We start from the raw sequence: 26,850 nt of genomic DNA, 5'->3' as shown, positions 1-26,850 counted from the left end.
CTCCTCTGACTTCACCTTTCTAATTTACATATTCAGAGCAGATAAAAAAGATACAAAGACCGGATATGAAAAAATAATAGCCATATATTTTGGTGATAAGTCTTCTATTTCAATTGTATTCAATACACTGAGGGTATTTAGTGTATTCATAACTTCATATGAAAATCAGTGGGCTTCTAGAAAATTCCACGTGTCTTTTGCTGCTGAGATACTGAATATAGAGGAACTGTATGGAGAACAAATTATGAAAAATTCAGAATCTACAGAATGTAAGGATTTCACAGCAATGTTATGCCAATACCATCTCACTTTACACAGTATTTTTCATCTTTAGAGTACATATTTTACTATGTCACCATTTAGATCCCCGAATATAATAGCATGTTTTACTAATTGCTGCATAAATAGTTTTAACTTTCACAAGTTCTGAATGTTTTAAACTTTAATTACACACAGTTAATATGAAATAGAATTGTATTTCATCATTGACACATTGATGAGGGTTGCAAGTATCCCACTCATAGCTCTATGCTCCACCTTTCAGGACTTCAGGCACCATTTCCATCTCCTTACACTCACTGTTAAAGGTACAACTAGACATAGCAGTACCTCTGCTCATCACAGACAGGGCAGCCTGATCTCACAAGCTATACTTCAGACAACTTGTTGAACAATTCTTCTTAGATCATCTACATCTTCTCTTTTGAGAGTTTGGGTTTTGTGTGGTTTTTTTTTTTGGTTTTTTTTTTTTTGTGTTTGTTTTTTGTTGTTTGGGGTATTTTTTTAATCTGAAAAGCTGCAAAACTCCTTTAAGATGAACTCTCCTTTCACAATGAAATGTGTCTGAAATTCTAAACCTTCTCAAAACTGAAACACTTTTTTAATTAATTTACAAAGATGAGTTCTAAAAGAAGGCAAGAAGGTGGGCCACAGTCTCAAGGAAACCAGAGTCCTCCCAGCATTGCCTACAAATTCCTAGATAGGCATGGATAATAAGATGGTCATCTCTACATGAAGCCTTTCCCCAAAACTTATCTCAAACAGAATTGTTTCCCAGTGCACAGCTCAGTTAAGCTGTGGCAATGGGACATCTACTTCCCAGTAAAGAAAAATACCTAAGGAGTGATGCAAATGCAAAGGAATAAAGTGCACTACTCAAACTAAATGTATTAAAGTATATGACATGTTGAAAGAATTATTTCAGTCTCTTAATTTCAATTGAGGCTGAACAATAATAACTTTACATTTTCCTGCAGTGTTATTCTGTCAGCCAAAAATGTAGCTAAAAGCTCATGAAGTAAGGAGATTCGATTAAAACAAGTACCTTTCTCCAGTTCAGATCAAAGGTGACATATTTCTTTTAATGTGCTCTTTTGAATGGTGAGAAAGAGAATAGCACTTTATGTTAAAAACCATTTAAAACCATTTTTTTATCATTCTGACTTTCCATCTCTGCTTCATTTTACACAGGAATCCTTTCTCTTTACAATTCAGTGCAACATGTGTAAACATGGATTATACCACATCAGAAACCAAGTTAGCTATCTCAAGAGAATTTGTATCTCTGCTGTGTGTAAGTAAGCAGATTAATTCCTAGATCAGGCATTACCTAATACATTTTTCAATTCAATTTCTTCTTTTCTTTCTGCACACAAGATCAGGGAAGTGGGATTATTTTATTAATTTAACTAATATTTTGCATGTTTTTCTTTGTTATCTTTCTTTCCTCTACAATTTTTGTTAGTTCTTAGTGAGTTATTTACTATGGCAAGGATGTGTAAAGACAAGAAACTGTAGCCCTCAACACCTTACAGAGAAATAAATGACATGGGAGTGACAAATTTTTCCTCCCAATGCACTACTGGGAATAAGGAATTCTCACATTTTTCAAACCCTGATCTACAGCAGCACAACCTGCCTGGGGTAAGCTCAGTTATTGTAAGAAATTTGGGAAAAGATTATTTTTTCATTAACATTTATGCTGCTTTTACAAAATCTCAGAAGTAAATAATGAGCTAGTCTGGTTTTATTACGGCAGTGCCTGCTAGCACTGTTTGAGGTAAGGGTCTGTCAACATATCACAAAAGCATGGGATTTACTGTGTAAGATCAGCCCACTGGTCCATCGAGCCTGCTAGCATGCCTCTGGTAGTACCCAAGTCTGATGCTTAAGCAGAAGATGGTACAGTAAGCCCTTAATAAATCTGACTAATTGTAGTGTAATGTTAAATTTGGGCAGGGGCAGAAGCAAGAGATTCCCTCTTGCTCTCTGCTGTGCTCACTTAATGCCCAAAGACAGAAACCGATTATGTCCCCATAAGCAGCAAAATAGCAGACAGTGATAAAAGTACAAGGATTCTTTTCAAGGCAGCCCTACAACTGGCCTAAGGAATGGGTGTGCTATCCTGAACAGGGAACTCATAATATATTTCTAATTTACACAAAATTACCATTCAGTCTTTAAAAAAAAAAAATAAATTCCCTAAAATCAGTTCTAAACACTACTTCAAAGCAATTAACTGTAAATTATCTGTTTGGGGTGGAGCTGGAAATGAAGGAAGGGCAAGTTCTTGAACATTACAAAAAGGTCTTGAAGATTGGTAAGAAAAAGGACAGAAAAATTAGAGAAAGGAGAAGGAAACACAGCTGAAAGAGTGAACAAGGAGAGACTGGAAAGTGAGGAGAAAGGCTAAGGGGCAAGTACCAGAAATATCAATAAGAGATATTTATCAGGATATGTGGAACAGCAAAGTGAAGAGCCAAGGGAATCCATGTGGCTGCAAATGATGCTGAAGGGAGAGACCTGTTGGGGTATGGACAGAGTAACAAAACAAAGGCAACCAAACCACTGACAGAACTTCACCTTTCCACAATGCTCCAGACTCTCTACTCTTTAAGACCCTCAAGTTCTGCATTCCAGGTGATGCTACAGAAATATTCACAACTTCAGAATATGAACAAGATGTCAAATCAGGGTATACGCGTGAAGACATGGAACAGCAAAAACTGTCAAATATATCATTAAATAATCACCCAAATAGGCCAACAGGAAAAAAAAACAAACATGAGAGTACTATCAATGGCTGAAGCTGATGAAGATCTCAGGGCATTTGGAGAGTTTTTGACCTGAGCTAAGGACTGCAAGGACTTTTATACCTTTTGAGATACATTCTATAGTTGGTATTTCTCCTGCAGAATAATTTCCTTCATCCAAACCTGAACTCATCTTTGTCAGTACCTGCACAAATGCAGCAATAATCTGTAGTGCATGCCTCACACAGCTATAAGGTGATCCTGTACATATTCTCAAACTCCCTCTGCCACAGAACAACCCCACCCAAACCCACTCAAACAATCAAACAGGAAGCAGGGATTTTTTTTCTAAAATGAGTAATTTTTTTTCTCCATAGACGTTTGTGAAATTAGTTATTTTAGTTGTCACTCCTTTCAGAGAATGATGTTCATATCTAAAGTTAAAATTAATACAAATGACTGAAGAGGCACAGCCTCATTACAAAGGATTTATACACAAACCCTCTTATCAATACCAACCTCCTAGTTCTTAGACTCCTAAAGACAGAAATATGGAGCTACAAATAACATTCATTTCCCAATTACTATGCCAACCAGCCCTTTTATTATAGACTGTATTTGCATTTGACTGACTGGCCTATTGGAAACATAGTGCTGCTACACCATCATCAGGCATTTTCTCTTTTTCAAAGACATAATCCAGACTATGCACACCAGTGCATTATCTATTGGTTTAATCATCCCTTTACACTATAAGGGATGCAAATCTACAACTCTTTGCAAATATGGGTTTTTCATATACCTTCATGTTCGCATTTTAAGGCATCAGTTATGAAATTATGGGAATATGTTGCATAGTAATTGTTTCTTGATTTATGTATCAGTTTACTGATATTCTTTTATTTTTCATATGTGGTACATTTAAGAATACATTCAAAGAACCATTGTTTTGCATTTGCATTTTCTTTATAGTTAAGATCTATACTATAGTTAAAATCTTTGTAGTTAAGACTATACTCTAAGCAGTATAGTTTTTGTATCATTGTCTATGAACAAATGGATTCCTAGATGTCTATTTTTCAGTAACAGTTTCCTTATAAAAAGTACAGAAACTAGTTCAGTTCTCAGAGGGCTAATGTACAACTCTTTGGGTGCCTGCTCATCATTCCGGGGAATAATCTCATAACACAGGTGATTGTCTAACCTGTAGGAAACATGAGACCTCCTATGTGCTGTCAAGCAAGTCTGTTAATTTCTTTGTGCCTTGATCTTCCATAAGAAAATGTTTCCTTTTCTTTGTCTATAAATTATTTCAGGAAAGGATTTCCTCTTTCCCATCTTGATTCAGGCATTGTAATAACAGCAAGATTATCTGTTTTGTGACATTTGATAGTCTAGACTGGATACCAAAAACTTCAGTCTAGACTGGATACCAAAAACTTCTTGGGGCAGAAAGTGCAAAGCAAAAAGATAAAAATACTATAATTCAAATAAATAGCCACAAATATTGTTGTTCATTATTTATTCAGGTATAATTGATTTAAATTTTTTTTTGTTGCTTCTTAATCTAGTTGTTTTGGAGTCAGATTTAGAGTGAACTGACTGCACTGTCACGCAAGATGAACAGAGTGTCTCACACTTGATGCATGTGGCCAATGCTGGGAACTAAGGAATTGAATAAATGGAATAGTTTGCTATTATGAAAGTAAAATTATGGCTCCTCATCATTCTTTATATAGGGAGAAAAAAAGCATATTAATGGAAAAATCCACCTTGCTTATTCAGATATATCCAATTTTCTTAATGATATCCTTATTTCATCTATCTCTGGGAGTAAGGTAGAAAACGGTAGTGCTCTGCTTTGTATTGTGTCTAAAATTAAACTCATCATGGTTTCAGAAAAAGAAAAAAAGTCACCTCTCCTGCCCCACTGAAACATCTGGGATTCTACACCTAGCACACCATGGCCAAAAATATGTCACAAAGACATCTAAAATAAAAACAGGCAAGTGAAAAGTGGTGCTATTCCATGAATTTGAAAATATTTCAGAATTAAAAAAACAAGATATAAATAATGAGGACAATTGCTCAAAAAGTGACCATTTTAAAGAGATCAGTGTTTAAATATTAACACTTCAAAATTCTAGCAGTACACTGTTTTTCAGCAATATTCATGACAAATTGTTGTCACTAGTCTATTGAATGTCATGTTGTAGAAATGCACTGGTGGAACAACACCCATTTTTGTATAAAACAATGATGTATCAGATTACACAAGAAACACTTTTGGTATGGACACAGATTAAAATAAGATTGGGTAAATGGGAAAAATAATCTTAAGAAAATTCTGCCCTTCACTGTTTAAAATCTTGATGTATTTCAAATTTCTTTCAAAGATACATTCTTCCCATTTTTCTCAGGGATGATTCCAAAATAGCACTGCTCCTGATGCTTATTATAACTAAAATGAAAAGCAAAATGAAATATACATCTTTATTATTCATATTGTATCTAAAAGTATGCACTATTCAATGAAGACAAGAAGTGTCTCACTTTTTATGTGTGAAACTCCACTTAAATATCTTTCTACACATCTTGTAGGAGAAATTTTTCATCTATAGAAATCCACCTTGATGACTTTAATTTCAATTTACAGTGCTTTCATATATGATATTAAAACAGTAAGCAGTGGTATTTAATTGAATCAAAAGGCAATATGATGATAGTGAGTTTGGTCATGCTTTTACTGTTAACACTGGTGCAATGATTTATTCATTTGTCATTCCACTTACTTTCATGTTCGAACAAACATAAATTAAACTTATACCTCCTCATAACTACCAGCTGGCACATATGTGATAGTGGTAAAGACATACACATAAAAAATTAGCAGAGATCACAATACTATATATGTTCTATTCTGAATTAAAAATTTTCTGACTTTGCCTAGTGAAAACTATTCCTGTCAAGTGCACATTCCTTTCAAAAACACAATGATAAATTTAGTGACTGGTGTGTCAAATGTGAGGAATTGTAATCAAGTTGAGAACTGCAAAGGAAATCCAAGTGAAACCACAAGAAGTTGGAGATTATGATCAGACACAGTCAGTGAGGAGTATCATTACTGAAATAGGTATGGTTGGCAAGCACTTCCCAAGTCTTAGCACATCACTAATATTAGCATTTTATCTAAATAACGAGATGGTCATTCAAACAGACCTCAATTTCTGAAAAAAATTTGAAAATATCTGATTTAAAAAAAAAAACCTAAATACTACACTGGAATGATTTAACAGATCTATTAATGTATCACTTGGATCCTTTCTCCCCATAGCAGTCCAGTGCTCAGGGAACGTGCCTTGCACTGGAAGCTATGCATGAGGCCCTTTGATGCCAACCTTAGGCCCAGAACTAGTGCCACCCACATTTTGCAGTCCTGACATCAAAACAATGGGTCATTCACTGTTCAATTTTCATTTTTTATCTATTCTGATATACTTTTTTATTTACTGGAGAATAAAAACTAATGGCTTTAAGAAGAAAAGGGCACTGCAGGTCTCATATATCCCATGCAATATCCTCTGTGCTCTGCTTTGGTTTCTTCTACTAAATCTTGAAAAGTTTCACATTAAAAGTAACCATATTTTTCAGCAAAATAGCATTCTGGTCCTTTGTGCTTTCTGATTATTCATCTCCATCGTAACTATAAACAGCTGGCACTGGTGCCAAATTTGTTACAGGGAGATTAATGTTGGCAGCACAAGAGCTTCTGAGCTTTTTAAAATATATTTGGCACCAAGTTCCAAAAGAGTTCATCATCACTGATCTAGATTACATCCTTCTTTATAAGAAAATAAGTTTAAAAATTTCTATCTAAATAAATACTCCCAATTTATTTGTATTTTATTCCACTAGATTAATGTATATAGGAAGAATCCTCTGAAATCATCTGCAAACTCACTGCATTTTTGGTTCTCTATCTCTAAAAAACTCACGTCTACTGCTTTAATGTGACATAACTGTTACTATACTAATCTTAATCATTGCCACTTTAGCTTTTGGCTTCCACACTCACTTGTTGCCATTGCATTCATGTCTGGTTTAAAACCAGGACCTAAGCTAGCTGAGGCTAGCAGCTGTCTTTTTAATATCAGGTCCAGAGTCTAGCAAAAAGGAGAATTAGTTCCTGACTCAAACCTCAACAGGCTGCAGCACTACAGATGTCAAATATCATAATAATGATTGTATCTTCCTCACACAGTGATTATTAGCAAAGCTGTACAGCTTTCAAAGAGCCTTTGTTTTTACTTTTCACCAGCAGCTGAAGTAAGGAACATATTTCCATTACAAGATGAAGCTGTACAATCTCATCCAACAAATGATCTCACTATGACCCTCACACTAACTTTGCTATTAAGCAAAAACAGGCACATTTTCAAATATTGATTTCAACTAATGTCTGATCCTAACAGGCATGATCTTATCGGGGCCCCACTATAATAGAAGGAGTGTCAGAGTTAAACAGAATAGGTTTAGATAAGATCACAATCTTCCTCACCATGATGTGATGCTATCACTGAGTGAGTATAGTATTTGCAGTAATTATCATTAATAGATATTGGCAACAGGAAGAGCGGTCACTGCTAAGATCTAAACAAATCGGTGCATGATCAAATAAAACAAGTTTTATCTGAATAGTAGGTTAGGCTATGTTATGTTCCCCAAGAGACATTGCTGCCTCCATTTTTTTCTTTGAAATTATAGATATTGAATTAAGAGAGAAATATTGAGGAACAACATTGCTACCTTAGTTTGTTCTGTACCTTCTGTTTAGTGGCAAACTGCCATTTCAGTCTTCCTGCTGCTTTCCCGATGTCTACTTAGACCAGACATCCCATGCCATGTTGTGTTGACAGACCCTGGTGCCAAGGTTTGGTTCAAGAGCCATGGCCACAGCTGATTTCATGGCACCCTCCCTTCTCAGCAGACACCAGAGCAGCAAGGAATTGTCTGACAGAAGGTGTTGGAAGCAAAGGTTCATCCTAATAGGCTTTGAGCCCTACAGCTCTTTCCTTACTTGAACTATTCCTCGTAGGACCTGGGGCAGCCCCACAGTGGGCTAGCCTAGAGAACTGGTCTTTAATGTAAGTGTGGCTGTGGCAAAGGCCACAAGAGACAAGGCTGACAGACATTTGGCTCTAGTCTTGATTTTGCTTCACCATTTGCTCTGATTGTGGTAGGGTTTCTGCATTCTCAGAAAGAAGGTGGTACTGTAAAAGAGAATACCTTCTTTCATGTGGCAAATTCTACGTGAAACTCTGAAGTTTTTCTCTCCTGAAGCTGTTAGAATGTAAGGCAAAAACAGCATAGAATGAAAGTAACAATTTATAGCCTTAGAAAAAAATTTATCAACCTAGGAAAACTGAAAAAACCAATTAAGAAAAAAAAAGTCAGCTGATTGTTATGTTTGTAGTTATTGTAATGAAACAGCAGAAGCATAGCTAAAATTTCACAGACCCAAGCCATATAAAAATAATACCTGAGAAAAGGGTGCAAATCTAAAATTCCCTTAACTATTATCCAAATTTTATCACCATTTATCAAAATTATCACCATTATCAAAAATTAACCATGTTGCAATATGTAGAATTAAAAGGGCACAACCAGAATTCCAAGAAGCAATGTTCTTTGTGTCTATTGTGACAATATTGAATTCTGATACACTATTATTCACCCCTATAGAAATTAGTTAATTAAGGCAATTAAAAAAATATTTCTGAATAAATATTGCACTCGCCAAGATTACAAAAATATTGGTCTTCCATACAGAAACCTACAGGCAGATTTTCTACTTATCTTCATGTATTTGTCTTCTCAAATGTGTTATTAACTCCAGAGCACTGAAATCTTTTTGATAATCACTGAAGATGAATGTATCAGGACAATCAGCAGCATATGGAACACAGAATGCTGCCAGATGTTAACACACTAAAATAAAGCAGAACCATCCAAGTATTCTGTATCTTGTCTAAAAATATACTCATTGACCTTAACCCTATCAAACCAGTCCCATCTTCAAGGTCATATAAATAACAAATATTTATCTTCTGTGGAGAGGCTGAACTTGCAGCATTCAGTGTAGGAAAATGCTAAGCATATCTAACCCTACTGCTTTGAATGGAAGTTTGGGGAGCTCAGCACCTCCTGCTAGTGCTCAGTGCTAGGAAAAATCAAGTCCTAGGTGCACTATTAATCAGTGGTGGAAATTTGTGATCATTGTGCATTGCTTTCAATTTTTTTCAAACACTACACATGGAAACAAAAAAACACTTAGATTAAACAATACAGATATACAATAGCAACCTCTAAACACATACTTAATTTGAAAGAGGTTTGCCCATGCTCTGTTTTGCCTTGACAGAATAACTTCACTCATCTTTGTTATCCCAATACAGATTTCAAGTGAGAATATCAAGGCAGTGTGCTACCGTAGCTCTCATGAGGTTGAATACCAGGCTGCAGGGAGTCATGGCAGCAAATTCCACCCTGTGAAACTCTCCTCCCCCACGCCTTGCAATTATCCCAGAAGAGACGCTGCAAGTGCAAGACGCTGTGCTCCAACAGCACAGCAAGGAAGCACAGAAAACAATGAGATGTCATTACTATATTTCTGAAGAGTTCAGGAGACCTCTCATTTGTGACAGTAATAGTGAACAAAGAGATAGTCAAGTATCTTAGGTATGACTGACAAGAAAATACTTATTAGAGGTCAGAAAGGCCATTTAGTCCCAAGTATGCTACTAGCCAGATCAAGCTAATAGGTGCTACTACAAAGCCACTTAAACCCTGCAACAAGCACTAACAACCAGATTTGAGACAGGGAATGCAAGGAATGTTAAGGAGTCACAACCACACCAAGTGGTCTCATATTTCATATTGTGAGGTCAAGTTTCAAAACATGTATATTATTCTTACTTTCCACTGCTGAATGTGGTGGGATGGGGAAAAGTGGTTTCAAAAGCAATCAGTGTATATGCAGTCATTCACTGCACACAGGTATCACTTCTGTATGCATTTAAGAGATTTACTAGCACAGAAGTACAAAATGAACTCTGAGGATGCTGGTGATGCCAAAAGCCTCCTTGTAAATGTTTCCATATCGAAACCATGGTGTATTCTCTGTTTTTCAGCCTGTCTAATAGGGGCTCTGGTACCTGATAGTGAATGACTGACTATAAAAATCAAGATTCAGCTTACTCCTTGAGGCATGCTGTACTGCCATATCAAAGTGCACACACTTGGCATCCTGAAAATGCAATATTATTGCTCTCACTTTGCAAATGCATGGCACAAAAACAGAATCCTGAGACAATGATCCTTATATTTCCTTGAGAAAAAGAAGTACAGAAAACTTCGAAACAATGCCCTCAGTAGAACTGGAAGCAGTGTTTTGAAAAAGCTACACTGATTTTATATTGGCTATAGTTCTAACTTCAGTTAGCAAGAAAGTGGAGTGGGAAGAGAAGAAAAAAAACATGCAGGCAATTGAGAAGGGACATGCCAAAGAAATATAGCAGCTTACTTCCTTATCTCTCAGCTAGCCCTTGTTATATTTCAATTAGATTTTGAAACCAGTGTCCTATACTGGTATGACCAACTGTCTAGCTTCCTGTAATGTCCCATCTGTCATCTTCTACAAAAAAACAGTGTCTCATTCTGCTCCTTTTAAAGCCAATCTTGAAAGATTTTAGCTACCTGCAGGCATTTCTGGGCAGCTAAACAAGTGAAGTTGGCTGCAGACATTTCTCAGCATCAGGCTGCCAAAAGCCACAGGGTCATCTGCTCCCTTTCCTTCCCCCATGCCGCAGCTCAGCTGTGCCTACACCACTCCTGCCGTCTTGGTCCAGCCTGTTCCGAAACACACCAGCCACAGATTTACTGCAACCTCCTGAATCTCATCCAGCTCCTCACTCATTAACATTAGGAAGTTCTTTCTCTTAGCTAACCTCAATCTCCCTTGCTGATACCTTGCTGAGTCTGGAGGATTCACCTAATGCAATCCTTCCATGGCTTCTGATCCAGGTGGATCCAAGTAGGAGGGAAAATCCTCCACCACAGATGCATGCAAGTTTAAGATGGTATTTTGACTTGGAGAAGGTGAATTGACCATAGTGAGAAGGGAAAGAGGACTAAAGGTAAAATACTGGATCCCAAAAGAGAAGAATATGATCTGGAATTTAACAAATATAAACAACACAATCCAATATTTAATGTAGTAAATATGAATGCATCCAAGAGGTAGAAACAGTGTAAAAGCAAAGCAGTAAGATTAAGATGTATCAAAAGGTCCACCGCAGAATTAAAAATTAGCAATAGTAGAACCAGGCTTGTTTCAACACAAGCAGAAAAGAAGGAATTATGATATTTTGAATCTACTATTGTTTTCTGATTTATTGCTGTCTTTCCTTTATGCTAATTTGCCCCAGTTTTCTTCTCAAAGTGAGGACAACAGCTTGCAGGAGAGGGAGAGAGGGAAGAATCCTTCCTCACCTCCCCAGCTTTGAGGCACACCTCCCTCAGCTCCCCTAAACTTGTCTTTAATGTCCTCACACATTTCAGGAGTTCCAGTTTCTTGTTTAAAAAAAGTGGCCACCCATCCCCCAGATCAGAGACTGTCAAGAGGAAAAGAAAGCTTCAAAGAAAAAGAAATATTTTGGAAAATGTGAGATGCTTTTAAATAAATACATAAATAATAATTATAACTACTAACATATATAAAGCTTTTATTAAAAATAGTATCTTCTATGCATTTCAGAAATCAAATGTCAAAAACAAGATATGACAGGAAGAATTCTGTGACAGGAAGAATTTTAAATTATAGGACATATTCTCAGAGTGAGAATAATCTACATAAACTGTGATGATATCTCATATGTTATGTAGTTTTTCCTAAATGTATCAGTAGTGCTCAGAGTGCTATCCTTCCCTTATAGCACAAAAAGGACAGTGTTTTGTCTATGCAAAACTCAGTTATTTTCTAAATATATTAAAAGAGCTCAAAACCTATATTTAATCATTCAAAAGTTGTGAAGCGTTTTGCAAACACATTAAAATGCATTAGTAAAAAAGAAAGGGGGCAAAAGTTTATAAATTAGTTTTAAGTTATTTAAGATGGGACATGATTATTATAGAATCACAGCATCATTTAGGTTGGAAAGGTCCTCTGAGATCACCAAGTCAAATCCCTGATCGCCACCTTGGCCACCAGACCATGGCACTAAAGGCCATGTCCAGTCATTCCTTGAACCACCTCCAGGGATGGTGAAACCCCCACCTCCCTGGGCAGACTGTTCCAATGCTTAACAATCCTTCCCATGAAGAAATTCCTCCAATGGATTCCTCCTCCCTGAACCTTCCCTGGCACATCTTGAGGGTGTTTCCTCTTATCCTGAGACCAGTTACCTGGGAGAAGAGACTGACCCCCTCCTTGCTACACCCAACAAAACAATATAAATATGAAACCATATAAACCTGATGAGGCTATGCATATAATTTGCGATGTATGGAATATCAGGACACACAAATAAACCTATAAATAAGTAATATCATCAGGTGGAGTACTGGCTGTGCAGGCCTTGCTGCAGGTCTGGGGCTGCTAGGGAAGGTAAGGACAGCAAGCAATGGTGCCTCTCATGCTCTTTGCTCTGGAGCCCTGACTGCTGGAGCTGGCTGTCTTCTGAGCTTCCTTGGAGTCTGAGGAGCCACCAGGGGATTAGATTGATGAACTTGTTCTCCAGACTTGATAAATTAGGCTCAGGACATGTATAAGCTCCACTCAGCACTGAACTTCTCAGGCCAAGCTGTGAATTCCTTTGGCCATACTTTGATAGTGCAAAGTAGATTTGCTGCATCTGGAAAAGGACTCATTTTGCTGCTGGCCATGGCATACTTCAACATCATTAGAAAAGGAGCTACAGCTGAATAGTGAGGAAAGGTCAGTAAAATTAAGGTATTTAAAATAAAACAGATTTTTAAGACCTAGTAACAGTCAATAACTCCTTCTGACTAGTATATGATATTTTTATATGCTCACTTACATTGTGTGTATACATATATATGTATATATAGTTGCTATTTTTTATAGTTACTAATTTTTTACATGTTTATTTTTAAATATCCATTTTAATATATTTATGTATTCACACATACAGTACTAGGAATATTGAGAGGGTTTTTTTAATTCAAAATGTTCAAACCCACACTTTCACACAATACAATTAAATTGGCTGGCAATGAAACAAGAAGAAGTAACCTTAATTTCCATGCTTCTTGAAAATTTATAGGCTACTTCTCTCAAACATATTCAGATGGAAAGGGAACTGATCTTTGGAATTTTGATCATTCCATCACACTGTATGAAAGTGATCAGCAAGCAGCCACTGTCTTAACTGAATCCACAGGTCCATTCCTTTATGTAATTTATTTATTTAATGAAGGTAGCAAATAATTTAAAATATTGTTATTGTTACTATGATATAGTATCTTGGTCTGCACTTTTTATTAACAAACAAATTTTGACACCACCAAAATGTGACATTTCATGCCAAGATTTTCTCTACAGTACACTTTTATTCCAAATAACTGCCTACTATGGCATCCACAAGTCGTATGGAAAGCATTTGTTGATGTTTTCATAATCTTATGCATTTGTATGTCCAGACAGCACATCTTGACAACATACTGAGTGCAACAAAGTGCTACCACAGTTCTACAGGCAAGAGCATCTCAGTGCTTTTTTCCACTAGCAGTGTATCCTAAGGCTAACTATCCTTAGGCAGGCATAGCTTTATGTGTAGTAGGTAAAAAAATACCCATGAGCTTGCAGGACATTTTATTTTTAAATGGTCAAAGAGAGAGCAAAAGCCTCCTAGTCTTTCAGTGCCCATTGCAACTACTGAATTCTTTTCTTAGCAATGCAAACACCTTCATAAGCACAAATACCTTCATAGCCTTATGTGCCAATAAAATTATGGAGCTAGAATTTCCCATGCTTGTTCTATGAATGTGAAATTACATGTCAACATTTTAGAAACTGAATTTTATTTTAGAATGAAAAAGATAGTGTTAACATCTAGTGAGAAGAAAATTACATCCAAAACTGCTGAATATTTAAATCTGGCATTTTATATCTGACTAGTCTATAATATGTATGTTTCATAAATAAAAATAAGTATCATTAGAAAAAGCATGAATTGAAAAATTTTCCTCAGAGGACAACATTTAATACTGAATTGCACATCTTAAACACATGTATAGAACTCATGCCTGTCAAGTATTGTAGCACAGTGTGCTACATGAATGACCTTAAATGGAGATAAATAAATTATTTCTCTTACATGAAGTTTTTAAATAAAACTACATCCCTTTCTTAAAGTTATATTATAAATTTAGCAAAATCAAAAATAGCAAAATAAGCACTGGAGTCTTAAAGCCTGTGGTACATAGAAGATTAGACTAGGTAGAAGATTATTAATATTCTGCTTGGTATAGAAGCACACATGTATGTTGCTACTGAGGTTTATTGCAGTGATTCTCTAATTAAGCAGCTTTTCTCCTCTCTCTTTTCTCCACATCCTGAAATGCAAGAGCCTGGCACTTGGAAATAGCATCTCCCTCTACTACTGTCTGGGAGGGTCTGGACCAAATTTTCTTGCCTTTTTTTTCTGTCCTAGGCTCCTGACTTTGCCTCATCTCTTCTGCAGAACCATCCTTTGTTCTGCTCTCAGCAGCTGCCTGTCAATGTGTCCCAGGGTACATTCCCACTCTCAGAAGGACCCCCTACTGAAATGAAGTTTGCCAAAATAGGACAGATAGTTTATTGAGTTTTTTCCCAGGGAATTGAGTTAGTTTAATGGGAATGATCGGTAAAGTGTACTCCTTAATTACAGTAGTATAAGGGTAAATCCTGCTTAATGGAGATGCTCACAGCAAGCACCAAGTAACCAAATTACAGTTAAAAACATTTCAAAAGACCAGTGATTGTTTTAAAGAAATGTTAAAGCGCTGCTGTTTTAATAAACAGGTGTCAAAATAAACCATGGGTACATGAAGTCTCAAAAAAGGCCTATAGTTAAGGAAACAAGGTTAAAAAACAAGAACAATTTTGTTCTTGTTTTGTTCTTCTTTGTTCTTTGTTTTGTAAAAACCTCCTGTTGATATTCTGGAAATAAGCAAATAATAAATGAAGGAAAAAAGAAAAAAAAGAAGTAAGACTGAATCCTGTCTTACTTGTGTTTTTAAAATATTTAATAACTTAAAATGAAGGCTATGGTATGGTGTGCAGGGCTAACATCAGTGTACAAATAGCATTTAGACAAAAGAAAAGGATTATGATCCTTCTATACTGTACCATGTTGCTTCATCCCCTATCTGAGACCTGGAAACTACTTCTGCAAGTCGGAAAAAAATGCTTTTGGATTTTTCCAAAACAGGATGTTCATTCAGATTGTGTTCATTCAGATCCTTACCACATCTTGCTGTCATATTATTAGCATGGTTTAAATGTGTGCAAATGTAAATAAAAGAGCAAAAATAACTTTAAAAAAAAAAAAGTCACCTAAAGCATAATTGTACATGAAAGTTTAAAAAATGGTTCTTTTGCTATTGCATTCTCCTAAGCTACATGTCTATATAAATGGGAGAACACTTCATAAAAGGTGAAGTAATGTGAGGTGATGTGTTCTCAAAGATCATTGTGGATGGCCATGTGGACGTCTTGGCATATCTCAATATTTTTTTAATATTTCAGTTCGTAGAAAGGCCTCAAGTTGTGCCAGCAGAGGTTTACACTAGATAAGAGGAAATGTTTCTTCACTTTGGCAGGCATTGGAAGAGGCTTCCCGGGGAAGTGGTGCCATCATCGTCCCCAAGGTGTTCAAAAGACATTTGAATGTGTTGCAAGCAGGCACGATTCAGTGGTGAACATAGTGCTGCAGGATTAACAGCTGGACTTGATGATCATAGAGATGTTTTCCAACTTTAATGGTTCTGTGGTTATAAGCAGCCAATCCCAACACAGGCACAGCACATCAACACTGTCGGGAGACATCATGTGCTGTCCTAAGTGCTGCAACAATAACATCTGCTCATGTTGGGATGGAAGGAAGTAATCTTAAAGTAGTTCAAAACATGAAGAGACTGACAGTAACAATAGTAAAAATGAGAAAGAAATGTTTTTGTTGTAATTTGAAATATTTAAAGGTATAAAAGTAATATAACAAAAATGCGAATCAAGGTTCATTATTCAGGACACTATTTTTGGTAACTAAAGATGTCTCTGTACTTTTAAGAGCCAAATTCTCCATTTGCAATTAAATATCTAAAGACAAAATCTACCTTATCCTTTTCCGTGTTTGAATAAGAGAAAAAGAAACTAAAGACTGGCGACACTCTGACTATGGACAGACTACTGCCTCTCTGTAGCCACTCAGCACCTCCAACCAAAGTCCCCAGAAAACCCTTGTGCTGCAGCTCTGAAGATTAAAAGTCACTGCCTACTACAGACATGAGTTTCTGACCCAAAGTGACCAGCCACAGATTAGTGAGTGAATAACTTTACTGCATTTTGAACCTTGGCTTCTCAGCCCTCACACACTACCCAGTCAAACAGTTCCATGAGCATATCTTCCAGAGATGTCTCTGGTGTTGAACCTCCCAGATCCCATTTAAGGGTCCCTGCTGTGTCCTACTGCTTGCCTGACCCAACCCTGCACATTCTGCTCCTGTGGATTCTCTTCACAGCCACACTGAATCCTCTTTTCCTTATCAGGCTCATGCAGACCTGCCCCACATGCTCTTCCCTGCAACAAGGAGATGAGAATGGCGAGCTGAATACAGCTGATCATTGTTCTGCTTTGCAAAACCCTGCCATGGGCACAGATTAACACCAAAAACTAGATGGCAGCAGCCAAGGGAAAAGGTCTCTTGGAATGCCTCCACACTACTGCCGGAGAGACCACTGTTCAACATCCATCGTGGGCTACGTGATTCAGGGCTGCTTTTGTTTCCATGGGCCTCATTCCCATCAAGCTGTCCCCTCAAACAGGGAAAATATTTATTGCTGAAAGAAGCAAGTGAACAGATTTTTCTTAACTGGTTGCTAGTGCCTTGAATTTAGATCTGCTCACACCCAGTAGCTCCTCTTTCAGTGATCTGTACGTCCAGTCTTGACAGGTCTTCTGCTTTTTTCCCCTTCATGGTCATACCAGACTTGGCATTTGTGCAAGCCCACTTTCCTGTTTGTTACACAGGAATCACAAACTAGAAGTCTGATGCATCAAAATATATTTTTATCTATTTGTGGGTATCCATGAACACCTGAATTTTCTGTGATGCAGCAAGACACAGATTTGGAGCTTTCACAGTCAAATTGTGCTGTCTTCCATTCTCACCAGCTGTAGACAGCCAGTAGTATTGTTCAAACTCTTCATGGGTGTGTTTGCTTAAAGAGTGAGATTATATTAAAACTCAAGCAGAATCTGGAAACATGTAGACGTTCATTTTCTAGGCTTGAAAAGATATTCCTATGCATTTAATTTTCTAGGCACTACCCATTTATTATCAAACAGTGGATGGAAAGTGAAAGTAGTGGAAGGAAATGGAAGGCAGTAAACTCCATGCCCAATTGTGCTGACAGATACAAATTATGCATGCAGCTGAGAGCACAGGAATTTTGGGAGTTTGGCAAAATTACAGGAACAGGTATTTAAAGTATCTAAATAGGAGGTCTATAGCTTTAAATATAATAGAAGTATCTATATAGGTATCTATAAATATTTAAGAATGATATAAGAAGTTCTTAAGGTCAAACTGAAATAAAACTTAAGTGCCTAAACAAGTTTTAAGATCCAAGACTCACTTGCTAAAAACAATATATTAAGATTTTCTGCTGGCTGCATGCAGATTATTTCATCAACAGTAATCGTAATAACAGCATTCCTTATTTCATTCCTTATTTCACAATGTAATTGTATGTCATTCATGACTATTGGCTAAACTCCTAGATGAGAAAAATTAAGAACTTTATTAGCCATTGAGCCCTTTCAAATCTATCTTTAGTTTGAGTATTCTTCAGTCCTGATGTGGATCTTGCTCTACCATATTTCCCAACACTGCTGCACCACTGTTGACGATATCAACACCTGCTATTCCTATTGCAATTGTGAACAGCATTAAAATAATTTTTGTTCAAGGTACCCAGTCTTCCACTACTCTGAGATGTGTACTGCTAACATATTTCAAGACAGAAACTTGAAAGATCTAAAATGTAATTGACATCTGGCACGGTGACTCAATTAAATACCTTGCTGAATTAATTAACTTGTTCCATCTCATGAGCCAACAGCAGCAAGACCGTATTCAGCAATGCAGCACTGCTGGAAACAAGAAGCCTTTCAACAGGATGTTACATGAACTGCATTCAATGCAGAGTGCAAGCTCTGACTGTTACAGCATGAATGAATCCTGTGAGGCACTGTCACATTGCAAGCACTAAACAGTACAGTCAGGTAAGATACTTGTAGTCAGACACAAACTTATTTCCTAATAAAGGTAGCAGCCGCAAAAATTATGATATTTATTCACATGGGGATCCCTGAATTCTTCTTTTCTTTCCTCTCTATACAAAAAAATCCACATTAAAACTCTTCTCCAAAAATTTGGTATTTATAGCAGTGTAATGTTTGAGGTTGTCATTCAGAAACTAAATAAACCTGTTTTCAGCTGCTCATGTGAAAATTTGATTGAATTCTAGGATCATGATCATCTACCCAAATGAGCTTCCCAAGACAGATATAAATATCCTAAGTAAAGAATCCCAACTCCCCTGTTGAACAACAGAGAACATGTACAATTGTGAGATAAGTAATCAAATGTGTCAAATAACCATAAAAAACCCAGAATCATCTCATGAAAAAAAAAAGAAAACCAGGTAGAAAATGATGCTTCTGATGTAGAAGTTTTGTTGCTTTAACAGCAAATTAAAGTTGCATCAAAAGGTTTGTATTTCTTCACACAGAATTTTAAAGTAACAAATGCAGGATTACAGGAAACATCTGATATTTGGGAAAAATTAAAAAATACTTGGAATACTTAGAATCAGAGAATAACTCAGGTTTGAAGAGATCTCTGGAGGTCATCCAGTCCAAAGTCCTGCTCAAAGCAAAGCAAACTTCAAAGTCAGATGCAACTTCGAAGTTAAATCAGATTGCTCAAGATGATACCCAGCTCAGTTTTGACTTTTTCAAGGAATGGAGTTGCTCAGGGGACAAAACAATATTTTTGAGGAGTAAAATTCTGTTTACAGTAACTTATTCCGATTTCCAAATGTGTCTATATTTGTAGGCAAAACAAAAATAAAATCTTTCAAGTATTAGTAAAATTAGACCTTATTATTTTTAATTGGACAATAAATCTTTCCAGTTTTGTGGGAAAAAAGTCCTGAAGATTTTCATCACACATCTCTGTGAATTATACTGAGAATGCTGTTCTATCACATTACAATAAAGAAATTTAAAATCAGTTCTGCACACTGCTCAATTACCGGTTTATTAAAACCCAACAAACTTAGGTAAATGCTTTTGATGCAGCAAAAATGTTATTTGCCAAAATTTAAAAAGAAATAACAGACCTTAAAACATTCCTGTGCTATTAAGGGAGAAGCAAGGCTCTGCTAGGGTGGTGGTTCTACAAATCCATAAAAATTAAGCTAAAAAAAAAGAGATGCAAAATGATTGCATGACTGGCTTCTGACACGTTGCAAATGCATCCTAAGAATATCTGATGAAGATTAATTTTGTAGAGAAGGGACAGTCAATATCACTTCTCATACTTAAACATTATCTGCATGTTGTATAAACATGGTGAAGTGGTACAAGTGGACAAAACCAAATTAGCATTTCTCTACAGTATGGATTCTGGACACATTTTGAGCTACAACAGGACTAAGGTTTCTGTTACATGAAAGGTGATGAAATTAGTTATCCTGGAATTCAGAAAATTATTTTAATTACAGGTGGTTGTCACATATGACCTTTTGTGAAAAAAATTCTGAGAATTATGACAGGCCACATATAAAATAGATGAAGAAATAACAATTGAATGGATGGAGAAAATTAAACAAGTTCAAAATTTTTCCATTTTTCCTTTCTAACAAATAAGGTGCTTTGAATCTGCATTACTGCTGAAAATCTATTCTTTATTCAGGTGCCTGAATGGGAAATCTGATCTGGATTGGGAATACTGAACTCTTGGAAACTTAGACGAAGTTTCCATGCCACTTTCTGTAACATTTCTTAGCACCATTTGATGAATAAATTACGTTAGAGAGTACAAAATAGTAAGATTTAAAATGTCTACTATGCATAATATCTATACTATATTGTACTATGTACTCAGAATAATGCTTCACTCAAATTTTAATATGCATATTTACAGAAAGTAACATGCATCCTATCCAGTAACCCTTAGAAAGAGAACTCCATTACATAGGCATAGGTTCTCCAGGGAGGAGTTGAAGAAACTCAATTTCCCCTTTTTTCTCCCCTGCCCACATAACCTCTCTCTCACACTATCCCAGATGACACATCAGCAACTCAGTGCTCCTCACTCTCTCCAGGGCCTCCAAGGGCAGGACAATACCCAGTGCTGGGGAACACTGGGAATCTCAGTTTCTCCATTGCAGTGCAGATGTGTGCACCCAAAATGCCTCTAATCCCCTCCTGTGAAACCATCCCACATGTCTTTATGATAAATACATTCTGTGCAAGGTCTGTAATAGTAAACAGCGATCCAGCTGCAGATAATGGTTCTTCAGAAGTATCCCACAGGGCAATGCATGTTCCAAGACTGTTTAAACCTTTCTAGAGATATTAGTTATTTCCTTCCTGATGTTTTCAGAAAATTAATCTGAACTATACACAAATAATATTGAAACTCAGACTTAAAACCAACACAAACAAAGATGAAATGAAAACCTAGAAATGACATGATTTTCAGTGCACTGAAGTGAGATCAGCAAAGCATTACTTTTAAATAAAATGGTCCACATACTTTCTGCAATCAGAATAAAAAATGAGGCTAATTGAGACTATGACAGGTGTCTTTTGATACTTTTCAAAAAAATGTGAATTTGATGGAAGATTTTGCTATGTTCAATTATTCTAAGGCAAATTTAATCTCTAAATTATTATTTATAATAATTTAAAAATATTTTAGTTATTTATTTTTGATACCTTTCTTTAATATAAATTAAGTATTCAGAAATTAATACTACAAAAAATTTTAAAAGCCACAAAAACCCCCAGATATTACTACTGAAACACAACACCTTGGTTCAGCAAATAAGGAAGTGACATTTCCCTTCAGTAAAAGAACAAGTTAAACACTATTAACCTGTGCTCCAAATAACTTCATATGGATGGTTGCCATAGATGAACAAATTGGAAAATAGCCAAATACCAGTGTCCGTTGAAGCTAACAATGCCTGATTTTAAATGCTCCATCTGAGGAGCAATTCAGGCTGCTCCCTGAAGAATGACACACAATATAACAGAGCGAAGCGTCCTGGAGCATCTACATACCAAAGTGTTGTTATTCAGATCCATCTTCCCAGTGAAAGGCCCCCATGTTGTTCCAACCGGAAGCTGCTGCCGGCTCTGAATCTTGCGCTCCCCGTCCTTCTGGACCACCTCCAACTCTCCTGCACACAAAGAAAACAAGCAGTGTTGAGAGTACTTTCACTCATGCCTTGACAACAACCACCTCTCCCTTTGTGTTGGTTTTATACGCACAATGTTCTGAGGACCAATATAATGAGAATTAATTATGCTTGTCTGCAAAACAACTGATCTTGTCATCCTGCAAAAGAAAAACAAACCTTTTTCCCTTATAATTATATTCAAATTTGGTTCAGAAAGTCCCATTCCTTTCTTGCATCTTTTCACACACATTAGAGTTTGAAAGCAATTTTATTCAGAACAGCTTTCCATAAGAGGTCTTAAGAAGTGCTGAGGAAGGGGGAAATGACAGCCAAAAAGAGAGAGTCCAATAGCAGCCACACCTGGTGCATTAACCTCTTTGATGCATTTTGCTGCACAAGATCACATTTTGGAGCATGCAGCAACTAAAAATTTGAGAAAAACAGAATATAGCCATAAAAAACTCAAAATATCTCCAAGATATTACTAAAAGCACTTACTGCAATTACAAAAAGGATTTTGAACTGAGATTTTACAAGAAGTAAGCATTTCAGAATTAAACAAAAAAAAATTGTTAGCTTAATGTTATAAGACAAAATAAGTAAAAGCAGTGGGAAAGCTGTATGATGATATTTTTTTAGTGGATAATGATTTTTAGTGTATGATATATTTGTATTTTAAATAAATTTTATTTTTGAAATGAAAGACTTCAAAATTAACTACTTAAAAGAGAAATTTTTGCTTTAGCACACCTTAACTTTTATGGATTTTTCAGTAAAGAGAAAGAATAACACAATTAATCATTCTCATGAAGGGAAAAATAAAATTCAGTCACCACCTTTCCCACCCCATATTTTTTTCATTTTATTTCAAGATTGAAAAATTAGTCTGGACAACTCTTCTTTGAAACCAGTCTCTTTACTACTTTTAATGGACAAATGTTTAATTTAAAAATGCAGCCACAGTTATATTTATACACACAATTTCTAGCACTATTTTCTAAACAAATTCTGGTTTCAGACTTTCATAGGGATACAATGTAACAAGGTCAGGCTGATCTGTACTTTTCCTGTTAGCTGTTTGACTGCTTTTTTCTGTGCTCTTGCACTTCCAAGCTTTGCCCTTCTGAAGGTAGGCAAAAAATCTGTTGTTCCCAGGAGCAGCAGAGCTCACCTCAACTTCGCTAAAGCCATGATTTTTTCATGATTTGTTTTGCATGACTGCTAAAGCCCCTTGCTCCCTTTCCATACCAAACAGATGCAATAATAATTCCGTCTTTTGCATCAGCAAGTCTCAACAACTCCACCCCAAATAAGGATGGTGCTTTTCCACAAACAGAGCAAAGTCCAACTGTGCAAGGAGTCAATTTGTCCCAGATTTAGAACTGGTGGTTGTTGTGAAATGAACCTTGGGCTGAAGGAAGTGAGTAACTCCTCCTGGCTCACAGGCAGCCTCCACAGATTTCCCCCAGCTAAACATTCCCCTGCATGCCTGGATTTACATTGCAGTCAGGCTGCAAAGCTTTTACTTGTCCACAGGGGTTAATCTTGACCATCTTCCAAAGAGAAGAGTTGGCTCCAGCTTCCATTTTCAGGCACAGAAATCTAAATTTCACCTCTGAGTGTTGCAGATTACAAAACTACTCTACGTAAAATCCTGCATCAGATCCTTCCTGCAAACTGGAACAAATCTAGGAAATAGAGCTGTACTGGTTTACAAAAGCTTCTCTGTATGTGGGTGAGTCCTCATCATGACAGTGCTATGACATTTTAAGAGGCAGTATGTGAGCAGGAAAGCTTATGGATTAATTATATCTAATTTACACATGTGACATGTATGCGTCCAAACAGAAAAAAAAAAAACAACAAACCAAACAACCATAAAAGCATTTTTTCCTTCTCACAGTCACATTGTTACAAATTGTATTAGCTTTAAAAATCTCTTTATATGTTAATTATGGAAGAGAGAAATTGCAAAGTAACATGTTTATCACTTATCCCTACTGCAGCATTTTCTCTCTACATAGAGATGAAAACTGCAGCATTTGCTTGCTTTTACACACTAAAAAACAGCCATGTCTATGGACATGTCACATTTAACTGATACCAGAGGAATCATGAGAATCTTTGAAAACCCTTTTAAAAAATAATTCAGCCTCCCTTTCTGCCACTGACATTTTTCATTTGAAAAGGGTTCAGACACAGTCAAACAGTGACTCCTTATCTGTACCTGTGGATTTACAAGCAGGCCTGTCTTTTAATGGATTAAGAACGACAAACTTAGGGCAGATCAACCACTGATATCCAAAAAGCTACCAAAGTTTTAAGGTACACATCATTACACATTATATTTTAAATAAAATTAATAACATGAATCTTATACCTGATAAGTACTTCAGGTTTGAGGCAAGCATAAGAACAAGTTTTTTTTTTTCCAAATATAATTTTTCTCTTCTGTTGATAATTAAATAAGGGACTATGGATTCTCACTCTTATTCTCTTTTGTTACAGTTCCAAGCTGTAGTTCAGGCAATATTGAATATATATGAATGTACTGCCTATGGCATAACATCATGCTGAATTGTACTGAAACTGCTGTGTTTCCCCACCCACTTAGAACACCATGAAAGAGGAGTAAATTGCAGACAGGGTAACGAAATGTTTTGCTGCAAAACCTTTCTTCATTTCAGTTCTCCAAAAAAGATACATTTCTCTCTTGTCACCATGACTAGCAGCCATTTTAATGCTATGGGTGAATGTCAGAGTTGGGAAGGACAATCTGCTTGCATTTTTAGGCAAAATGAGACAATCTGGTTATGCATATAAAAGGTGTAGCACATTACAATTTAGTACTTGGCAAAGATTTTTTTTTCATCTGAATATCTTTGTTTTTAGAGGAAAAAAAAATAACACTGGCTGCAACTTCTCTGCATTTATTTACAACACTTTTCTCCTTTGAAATTTCCTATTTGGTGAATGGTGCCACAACCGCAGCACATAGGGGGTCAGTCTCCCACTTGATGCAACTGCAGCTGTCCCCTGCTCACTGCTGACTTCCCACAGGGATGCTGGTTTAAATGACATACCTGTGGCCCTAAGTAATGTGTGACTTCAAGGGTGTTTGCTGGAAAGCGAGAACCTCACCCTGTGACTCTTAATTAAAAGGATTTGAAAAATGTGTCAGCAAGACAAGATTTTCCCCTTCAGCCCCCGAGGAAGTTCAGATGTAAATCTGAAGTGCTCTCTACAGCTACTATCCCCTGCACAACTGCTCAGAATCTTCACAGATTACATCAGGAGAAGAAAGAGGATCTGAGACTTCATTGCTGTATCACCACTCACAGTAAGAAGTGTAAAGACTCAGCTGGTACTGACTCTTCACACACACTTGTCCATGGAAATTCCAACATGTAGGGAGGAAAAGAAAAGAAAGGATGAAAAACTGCTGCAGCCTTCTTTAATCCATACTCAAACCCAAAGGAAGCAGAAAATTCTGTGCCAAACACTGTTAGGTGCCTCAAGTAATCAGAAATCTCAACAGACCATCTCACTACTGAATTCATGTTCCTTCACATAACAGCAAATTGTATCAGAACTCCTTCCTACCCCTGGAATAAAATATGTGATACAGTCATAATTTCCACGCAAAGTAAAGAAGCAGTTTTACTCTCCCAGACTTGTCAGCTCTCCGATTGGAAAGGACAGCAAGTAGGAGGGAAGCAGCACTAAGAAATATAAGTAGAGAGGAAGTGATGCTCTGCTTTTAGTTTTTGTGAGTAAAGTAAAAAAAATACTTAAGAGACATTTTACTAAGTGATATTTACTTGCCCTTTCCTTTGCTATGGAGCAAGTGTTTTTTTGGTTCTTTTTCTCCTGGTTGTTCTTCAGGAACACATTTATTCCCAGCTTGCTGAGTAAGTTTATACAAAATATTTGAGACACATAGTATGGGCTAATCAATTTTGGTAAAAGATAATGCTGTTAGTGCTGTGGGCTGTTTCTCTTATCTTGTTGATGTAGCATACTTTTAAAGTCTGTGATTACTCAAAGACTTATGATAGCTGCACTGTAAAAGAAGCCTCAAGTCATGACTCACTAGTACAGCTATAAAACATCCCATGGCTTTTAAGATATTAGGCCACCTTGGTGGCTAGGAAACCAGAATGAAAGGACTCAATTTAGGATTCTTTTCATACATGCATATATTGTTTCAGGCATGCCACGCAGGGTATTCATTAAACAGAAAGTAGAGAGGTCAGTCTAGCTTTGTATTCTTTTACAGCACAGTCAGGATCATTTAAAAAAATTGTCTACAAAACATAGAGTACACAGGAATCCAACAGGAGCTTTTGGCCCTTAACAGGATTTGACCACAGCCTGACGACCAGAAAAATTCAACTATATATTTATTTACAATATATTTTCTGAAACAAAATTATACTGGTTTAATCCGTCTACCTGCATTCTGGAGTAAGAAACAGAATATATATCTGAAGGTGAATGATGAACAGCTTTTGGGGGACATAAGGAGAACTACATTCAGAAATAACTGTATCCAGATTCATATGCATTTAACACTTCTAAGCAAGTCACTGATAGCTTTGGACAGTAGTTTTTGGTAGTTTTTTATTTTTTAATTATAAACAGCTTTCTAAGTGGAGTCAGTTCAAAACAATGAGTAAGCTCTTCCTCTGCTATAATTAGAGACCGGTTATTTGACATCATGGGGTTCTACCAGTTTCCACAAGCAAATGGCTCCTTCTTTGCATATTTCCAGTCCACAGCCACCTGGCTCTCTAATGAGTATTTCTGCATGGCAGAGAAATTGTGTATGTTGTACTTTCAAACAAGGGCTGCTCTGAAGTCAGAGCGAGCTAGTAATAAAAAACCTCTCAGTTCTTAAGTGCTGCCCAACCCAGAACCCAGTATCTGCCTTCCATCATATATGCACAGGAAGAATCTACAATTAATATTTGGCTGGTGATTGCTTCCATTATAACAAACTAATATGTGTAGCTCTGCACATAGCAATTCACTGATAGTGGAGAACTATCCCATTTCCAC

At 36.5% G+C, this 26,850-nt stretch overlaps 1 protein-coding gene across 3 annotated transcripts in view; it reads right to left on the bottom strand.

The window, feature by feature from the left end:
* The window catches only part of ZFPM2 (zinc finger protein, FOG family member 2), a 305,329-nt gene that overhangs the window by 137,083 nt on the left and 141,396 nt on the right, over positions 1-26,850 (bottom strand). For all 3 annotated transcript variants that reach the window (XM_002200311.6, XM_012572069.5, XM_072924913.1), the window contains one exon: positions 21,671-21,789. In XM_002200311.6, the coding sequence (XP_002200347.4) occupies positions 21,671-21,789 (119 nt within the window). The remainder of the gene's footprint in view (positions 1-21,670; positions 21,790-26,850) is intronic.

The sequence above is a fragment of the Taeniopygia guttata genome, chromosome 2 (genome assembly GCF_048771995.1).
Source record: "Taeniopygia guttata chromosome 2, bTaeGut7.mat, whole genome shotgun sequence".
Taxonomy (NCBI): domain Eukaryota; kingdom Metazoa; phylum Chordata; class Aves; order Passeriformes; family Estrildidae; genus Taeniopygia; species Taeniopygia guttata.
The sequence above is the reverse complement of the archived record's forward strand: the minus strand, read 5'-3'. Positions and strand labels throughout refer to the sequence as shown.